Source organism: Pteropus alecto, unplaced genomic scaffold, assembly GCF_000325575.1.
Source record: "Pteropus alecto unplaced genomic scaffold, ASM32557v1 scaffold30, whole genome shotgun sequence".
Taxonomy (NCBI): domain Eukaryota; kingdom Metazoa; phylum Chordata; class Mammalia; order Chiroptera; family Pteropodidae; genus Pteropus; species Pteropus alecto.
Window position 1 is genome coordinate 2,782,811 of NW_006429782.1, and position 8,569 is coordinate 2,791,379.

At 57.4% G+C, this 8,569-nt stretch overlaps 1 protein-coding gene across 1 annotated transcript in view; it reads left to right on the forward strand.

Moving 5' to 3' along the window:
* Positions 1-7,499, forward strand: part of TNFAIP8L1 (TNF alpha induced protein 8 like 1) — a 10,993-nt gene extending 3,494 nt beyond the window's left edge. The window contains exon 2 of the mRNA XM_006904115.3: positions 4,510-7,499. Coding sequence (XP_006904177.1) covers positions 4,515-5,075 — 561 coding nt within the window. The 5' untranslated portion in view covers positions 4,510-4,514 and the 3' untranslated portion in view covers positions 5,076-7,499. The remainder of the gene's footprint in view (positions 1-4,509) is intronic.
* The last annotated feature ends 1,070 nt before the right edge of the window (positions 7,500-8,569 follow it).

Sequence of the window (8,569 nt, forward strand, 5' to 3'; positions counted from 1 at the left end):
GTGAGAGACGCCAGACGTGAAAGGCCACACGGTGTGCGATTCCATTTATGTGACATGTCCAGAACAGGCACGTCCACGGAGACAGAGGGTGGGTTGGTTAGTGGCTGCCAGGGGCAGGGGGCAGAGGTGGATGGGGAGTCGCTCCCAGCTAATGATGGGAGCTGGAGTGTCTAAAAGGGGTTGAGGGAGAAAGTTGGAATCCAAAAGATGGAACGCGGTCGGCAGACGGCAAACGTCCGAAGCGTGGACCGGTCTGCAGTTCTGGGGAAGGATGCGGGGGAGGGCAGGAGTCGACAGCCGCTCGGCCTCTGGACACCCGTTTCACAGATGGGAAAGCTGCCTGCCCCTAGGGTGTGGGGCTTGTCTGGATCACTTGGCAGGGGCTGCGGACAGGCCCCATTGCTCCGCTGACACACCGGGCACGGGCCTGCCCCAGGGCCTTAGTGCAGGCTGTGCCCTCTGCCCGGCTCAGCCTCCGCCCAGACCTTGTCCTTTCAGTCTCAGCTCCAGGGGCTCCTCTCAGAGAGGCCTTCGTGACCACCCCAGCCCAGTCACCTGCCTGTCCCTGGCCGTCACTCCCCTCTCTGTCCCCATGGTCCGTATCTCTCTCTGAAATTATCCTGTTTAGTTCTACGTTCACTGGTTTCTGACACCTCCTCCTCCTCCTAGCGTGGGTGACGACATCTCTTAGGAGGCTGTTTTGGAAATCTGGAGGGCTTTTTTGGCTTGTGATAATAGCAGGATGTTTTGGTGTTTGGGGGCAGGGGCCAGGGACACTAAGCATCCAGCCACGCTCAGGGCAGCCCTGGGCCCCTGTGACTTCCTGACATCTTGCCAAAAACGTAAGCCGACGAGCGGGGGTTTTGCCTGGTTTTAATATTCAGTGACTATTCCTGGGTACATCAAGGGGAGACGGAGCTCTTTCCTGATGGGAATTTATGGCTGTGTGTTCACTCCCCTCTCTGTCCCCATTGGGCGAACTGCTCATAGACTTGCTCCGCCCGGTGCAGTGAGCCTGAGTGTTTAGGGAAGGACATTCTTTGTACTCAGCCACATACCCAACACCTCCTGAGTTCCCGGCAACACGGAAGCCATTCACGAGTCTCCACTGGTGGACCCGTTCATTTTCGGTTTGGGCCAAATCCTCCTTTAAACATTTTAAAATTCATTTTAACATTATCAAAATGAGGTATAAGATATATATACAGGAAGGGGCACAGAGGTATAAAGTATGTGTGCTTAATGTATATAGTAAGTTTTCTGCTTCATGAGATACAAATTCAGTTGTAAAGTGTTCAAATTCCAGAACATTCCGCCACCCCCAAAAGAAGCCCCGACCCCATCAGCAGTCACGGCCCCTGCTCCACCCCGACAACCACTAGGCCACTTCCTGCCTCTGGATGTGTCACGTAAATGAGATCACAACCGTGTGGCCTTTTGTGTCTGGCTTCTCAATGAGCATCGTGGCGCCTATCGGTGCGTGGCTCCTTGTCATGGCTGAGTGACAGTGCAGCCCGTGGGTGACCACATTTTGTTTTTCTACTTGCTGGCAGCCATTGGGGTTGCTTCAGCTTTTCGGCCACATGAATCGTGCTGCTGTGAGCACATGCTAGGTTTTGTGTGGACGTGTGTTTTCGTTTCTTTCGGGGAGACGCTTAGGGGTGCAACTGCTGGGTCCTGCGGTAATGGTGTGCGTGTGGTTTTCCGCAGCGGCTGCACGGTTTCTCATCCCCACCAGCTGTGTTTGAGGCCCCCGTTCCCCACATTCTCACCACTACTTGTCACTGTCTGTCTTTTTGTTAGGAGCCATCCTAGTGGGGGGTGGGGTGCTATCGCATTGCGATTCTGACTTCCGTGTCCCTGGCGGCCAGTAATGCCGACCATCTTTTCAGCTGTTTATTGGCCATTTGTGTATCTTCTTTGGAGAAATGTTAGGGGAATGATATTCCCCTATTTACAAGACCAGCGCTCTAACCTCTGAGCTATGGAGCCGATATTCTTCTATTTAGATAAAATTGACACGCCATGAAATCCGCCTTTTGACGTGTAGGCTTCCCGCTTTCTCGTGTATTCAGGAACGCGCAGCCGTCCAGCTCGATGACATTTACGTTCGTAGGGACCTAGATTGAACCGAACATGGAACGTTCCAGACCCCACCCCCTCAATCCCCTCAGATGGTGGCCTTTATCACTATTAATTTGACTTTGAAACTGGCAGGGGGAGGTGGAAGGTAGCGCCTGTGGATCCCATTTCAGCGCAGTACTGGAGCACCCACGTTGTGTTGTAATAAGGAGGTGACGTGGGGTCTAGAGGGTAGGGACCCCTGGGAAGGCAGGGACGGGATCTCTTTTGGTCACTGCTCTATTCCCAGTGCCTGGTACACAGTCGGCGCTCCATAAATGCTCATTCAGCAACTGAAGGAATGTTCTGGCAGAGCCGCTAAAGCTTTAGCGGGCTTCTGTGGCTTGTCACGGTAGTGGGTTGTTCTTGCGTTTGGTGCGCATGCGCCAGGGCCACCGGCCCCTTGGCGCGAGCCCCTGCGCAGCTCCTGGGCGGCCCCGCCCCAGAAGGGCTGGCGTGGCTCGGCCTGGCCACCTCCTGGCTTGCCGGCGGTCGACCTGGGTGAGCGCAGCAGGAAGGAAAGCCGCGGTTTATTTTGGTCCATGGCCTGCTCCCCTGGGAGAGCAGGCATCTCTGCTGCTTGAATGGGGGCGTTTCTGGCAGAACAATGGGTCACGGAGGAGGAGGCCTTGCAGCTGGGCTGGCCCAGGTGTGGCAGGGCTGCGGGCTGGCCAGAGGCGCTAGGGGCGTGGAGGCTGGGAAGGCTGCAGCAGCCTCTGCCTGCACCCCTCTTCCTCTGGGCTGTGGGAGCCAGGTGCTGCCCGGAGGGGGTGGTGCCCAGGCCCTTCCTAAAGCCGGCAAACAGGCCCAGCTCCCCTACGGAACCCATGCAGGACCTGTGGATGAGAAGGTCAAGGCCTTTCCCCGCTGAACCTCAGTCTGTCCATCTGTAGACCGGGGAGACTGGGCCCATGGCCTCGGGAGCGCCCACATTACCACGGTCTGCAGACACCCCACCCCTCATGCACTCAGCAGACCCTTCTGGGCCACCCGCCGAGTGCCAGGCCCAGGGCTGGCCACTGGGGACGTGGTGCGAAGGAGGGAGATGCAGCCCCCGTGTGTACCATCGGCCAGGGACGTGGACCTGGACACCAACGTGCCTGGGACCGTGATGGGCGCCCAGGGCACCCCACACAGCCCGGGGCTGCCACGAGGTGAAGAGGTGCTGAGACTTGCAGGGTGAGCAGGACTTTACAGGATGAGTAATGGGAGGAGGGGTCCAGGTAGAGAAACGGAATAGAATGTTCTAGAGAAACTGGTAGGGGGCACCTGGGAGGCATAAGTACATGTGACAGGTGACCAGCCTGGAGCTGCTGCCGCTCTGTGGTCTGCACAGGCCGGTTGCTGGATGGCTTAGAGCTTGAATGGAGGGATGCCAGGTGGTGTCCAGCCTCTTCCTCGGGGGACAGTCACAGCCTGAGGGGCACTGGGGTTAGCCACGAGCTGCTGCCCCAGGACAGAGGCAGTTCTGACCTTCCCCATTTTACAAATGAGGAAACTGAGGCACGGGGTGGTTATGTTGCTTGACTGAGCGGCCAGAGCCGGGAGCAGACCCTGAGTCTCGGAGCTAGTGTGTCACAGGGGGACAGGTCCTGGCCCTCTGAGACTGGGGGCGCCTCGCAGGTGTCAGTTGGGAAGAAGGCAGCGGGTTAGACGTGGGCAGGCATTGGGGGCAGGTGGTCACTGTTGCTCTGTGACCTTGGGGAAGTGGCTCGGCCTCTCCGGGCCTTTGTATTTGCTTTTGCAACATGGGTGACCCACGCAGTGCCCGGTGGAAATGACGAAGTGAGCACATGCTGCCTGCAGCGCCCCGCTCTGGCCTGAGTTCCGGTGGCTGGTGTGGGGGCAGGGAAGGCGGGTCCAGTAATCCCCGTGCAGCCTTGACCTCTGCGGGCAGGAGGGTGGGCACTGAGGGTGGGGACTTCGCCTGAGGTCTGAGCTCGCACAAAGACGGGCTTTGTGGGGGCTCCGGGGTGTGAGTGGGCGCCCACGTGTCATTCCTGGGCTGGTCGGCTTGGGGCCAGTGTGGGTGGTTTCTGACCAGAGCCTGGGGCAGTGGGTGAGGGCTGGGGGCGGGTCTCGGCCCCTGTCATTCATTCTGGAGAAGTTTCTGGAGTCTCCAAAGACGTGGCAGGTTCGGAGCCAGGCCCTTTGCCTCTGCCATGGCCCGAGGTTTGGCCGACCAGTGGGAAGCAAGGTCGGGGAGCAGAGCCGGGATGGGGCGGCCTCAGGTGGCCCAGAGGGGGTGCCTGTCAGTTTGGCTGTTCAGGGATGGCTTCCTGGAGGAGGTGGTGTCCAGGCCGAGCTGACGGGTGAATCTGAGGGGAAGAGGCAGGGGCTTGGGGAGACGGTGGAAGGCACTGACTCCAGCCGTGTTTGCCCCCGCAGGGCGGATGGACACCTTCAGCACCAAGAGCCTGGCCCTGCAGGCCCAGAAGAAGCTCCTGAGCAAGGTGGCCTCCAAGGCGACGGCGGCCGCGTTCATCGATGACACGAGCAGCGAGGTGCTGGACGAGCTGTACCGCGCCATCAAGGAGTTCACTCGCAGCCGCAAGGAGGCTCAGAAGGTGGTCAAGAACCTGGTCAAGGTGGCGGTGAAGCTGGGCGTGCTCCTGCGCGGCGGCCAGCTGGGCGCAGAGGAGCTGGCGCTGCTGCAGCGCTTCCGCCAGGGGGCGCGCCGCCTGGCCATGACGGCGGTCAGCTTCCACCAGGTGGACTTCACCTTCGACCGGCGCGTGCTGGCCGCCGCCCTGCTCGAGTGCCGCGACCTGCTGCACCAGGCCGTGGGCCCGCACCTGACTGCCAAGTCCCACGGCCGCATCAACCACGTCTTCGGCCACTTCGCCGACTGCGACTTCCTGGCCGCGCTCTACGGCCCCGCCGAGCCCTACCGCTCCCACCTGCGCCGGATCTGCGAGGGGCTCACCAGGATGCTGGACGACGACAGCATATGACGCCGGCCGCGGCCTTCCTGCTGGGGGTCGGGGATCTGTAGGCTCTCTTCTCCTTTCCCTGTGACCACTGTTTTTCCCAGTCTGATTCTGGCCAAACTCCGGGACAGAAGCCCCCGCCACCCGCCTCCGGAGGGTGCTGAGCCATTTAAAGCAGCAGTGCTAAAGCCCCGTGGCGCCTCTCCCGCCCAGTCTCCCTGGGGAGAGGAGTTCAGGGCGGGCCCGCACAGACTGCAGGCCGGCAGCTCCCCACGCACCCTGAGACCGCTCCCTGCTCTGGTCCACCTGTCCTGAGCCACGATGGCCCTTGGTCTGCACCCCTCGAGTCACTTGATGTCACCTGAACGCCGGCACCGCCCACTCAGTGATGTAACCTGGGCCTATATGTGCCTCAGACACGGGTCATGCCGAGCTGGGAGGGAGTGGCAGGGTGACACTCTTTAACCCCTGGATGTCTGAGTGTGACTCAGACTAGTAGAGACCATGGTGGGGCACGGTGGGCCACTAACGCCCGTGACAGCGGTTCCATAACGGGAACCTGGACACAGAGACAAGGTCTACAAGCCAAGGGACACCAGCCACCCCCAGACGCCGGGAGGGAGGCCTGGAACAGCCCGCAGGAGGAACCAGCCTGGCCTCCGTCACCGAGAGCAGAGTCTGTTGCTTCAGCTGCCCGCTGGCTCCGTTCCAGCCGCCCAGGGAACCGAGCTCAGCGAGCCACAGGAGGGCTGCGGTGGGTGCTGGCGTGTGGGTGGGGACGCCTCCATCTGCCCTGACTCCCACGCGGGAGGGGACAGAGCACGCCCCCCAGGCGGGGCGAGAGGGGAGCACCATCTGAGTTGCATGCACGTTTTTAAAGGACCGTTTCACGTTTGGAAAACACGCACAAACAAACCTTTTTATCAGACCTCAGAAAGCAAAGCTCAACCCAGCAGATAGAGCGATTGTCGGCCCGGCCGTGGATGGATGGACACATGGGTGTGGGAGTGGTTTTGCGATGATTTTTGTCAGAAGGGGGCCTGGGTTGCAAGACACGAGTGCAGGTCTGGCCAAGGCGGGTCGGGAAGGTTATTCTGACCGCCCTTGGGGGAGGGAGAATGATGCCTCGTGACTTCGGAGAACTGGGTCCATCTGTCTGGGGCAAAGGTTGCAAACAGGAGGCGTGCAGGCCTCGCTAGGCAAGGAGATGGGTCTGCTTGGCCCCGGCCGGTGTCCGAGACATCTGAAACGAGCTGCCAACGTTTGAAACGGGGGAAATGGCACGTACCAATCTAAATGGAATTTCTCTTGAAAGCTCCCTGAGCCTGCAGTGCCCGCTGGTCAGGCTGCATGGAGGTCCCCTCTGTTTCACCACTGTCCCCACCACTCCCTGTCGCCTCTCCCTGGCCCATTGCACTAACCCCAGCTTCCGGTCAGCCCTTCTGCATTTCTGCAGCGGTTTGGTTTCGACAGCCCTGAAGAAGCTAAAGCCTTTCGCCCGAGAGCCAGCTGTTCCTGCCTCCTCCTCCACCGTTGTACGGCCAACCTCCCCTCTTATCTTCGGTCGAGAGACGGGGTCTTCAAATTCAAGAGCGAACGTGCATCTCTAGTGCCCCGAGAAGCCCCAGAGGAAGTCCTTTGCCCTCGGCTCTGCTGACCGAATTTACCAATGCACATGACGCTTTGTATGCGTTTCCTGCTGGGCTGTCCAGCCTCTCTGGACTTGATACATTTGAGATTTAATTTTGGAAAACCAAAGAGCACTGCACGGCGATTTAAATAAAGGTGCAGGTCTTCCACTGTCATGATGTGGTACTGGTGACGGAACCGCTTGGTGTCATCGGAGTGTTCTCCCCACCCAGGGTTTCTGCCTTCGCAGCATCTGTCAGTCACAGCTGACATTCCGTATTGCATTAGTTTCAGGGGCACAGCACAGCGGTCAGACATCTATGTAACCTACACAGCGATCACCTTGATGAGTCCAGGACCCACCTGACACCACGGTTATTAGGATATCATTGACTGTATTCCCTGTGTCGTGTTTCACATCCCCGTGACTATGTTTTAACGGCCAATTTGTACTTAATCCCCTCCCCCTTTACACCCAGACCCCCACCCCCGCTCCCATGCGGCAACCATCGGTTTGTCCTCTGTACCTATGAGTTTGTTCGCTTGTTTTTTCAGATTCCACATATGAGGCCATATGGTATTTGTCTTTCTCTGACTCGTTTCACTTAGCATAATACCCCCTAGGTCCATCCATGTTGTCGCAGATGGCAAGATTTCACTCTTCTTTACGGCCAAGTAATGTTCCATTACACACACACACACACCAGCACCACCACCACTTTATCTAGTTGTCTATCGACGGACACTTAGGCTGCTTCCATATCCTGGTTACTGTTAATAATGCCGCAACAAACACAGGGATGCATATGTCTTTTTGAATCAGCGTTCTGGATTTCTTTGGATAAATACCCAGGAATGCAACCGCTGGGTCATATGACTGACTTTGACTTTTGGACAGGATCTGCACACTGTGTTCCATAGTGGCTGCGCCAGTTCGCAGTCCCAGCAACAGTGCCCGAGGCCTCCCTGGCCACGTCCTCGCCAGCACTTGTTTAGTGACTTCCTGGCAGCCGTTCTGACAGCTGTGAGGATAAACATCTCATTGTGGGTTTCATCTGCGTTTCTGTCTGTTGGCCATCTGTATGTCTTCTTTGGAGAAATGTCTATTCAGATCCTCTGCCCATTTTTTTAGTCGGATTGGGTTTTTTGGGGGGTTAAGTTGTATCAGTTCTAGTTTCATAAGTATGCATTGTGACTGGAGAAGATGCTTAACAGCTGACTATGACCTCGGTCTTAAACTTACTGAGCCTTGTTTTGTGGCCAGACGAGTAGTCTGTCCTGGGAAGTGTTCCAGGTGCACCTGAGAAGAATGTAGATTCTGCTTTTGGGTGAAATGTCCTAAAAATATCAATTCAGTCCTTCTGGACTAATGTGGTATTTAGGCCGCGCGTCCTTGTTTTTGCCTGGAAGGCCCGTCCACGGGTGTTGGTGGGGTGCTGAGTCCCCGCCACGGCCAACGTGCCTTGCCACCGTCGGTATCTGCTTCCTGTGCTGGGCATGGGTGTCCACTTGTTGGCGTGATCCCCGTGTCATTATGAAATGTCCTTCGTCTCTTATTACAGCCCTTGTTTTAAAGTCTGTTTTGTCTGTTTTGTCTGATGTAAGTATCGCTCTCCTAGCTGTTTTCTGGTTTCCATTTGCGTGAAACGTCTTTCTCTGTCCCTTTACTTCCTCTGTGGGAGTCTCGATCGAAAGTGAGTCTCTCGTAGGCAGCATGTGCAGGGGTCCTGTTTTCCTATCCATTCAGCCACCCCGTGTCTTTTGATCGGAGCATTTAATCCACTTCCATTTAAGGTAATTACTGACGGCTAAGCAGTCATTGCCATTTTGTTTCTGATTGGTTTTGCGGTTCTTTTCGGTTCCTTTCTCGTTCTGTAGCTCTCTCGTAC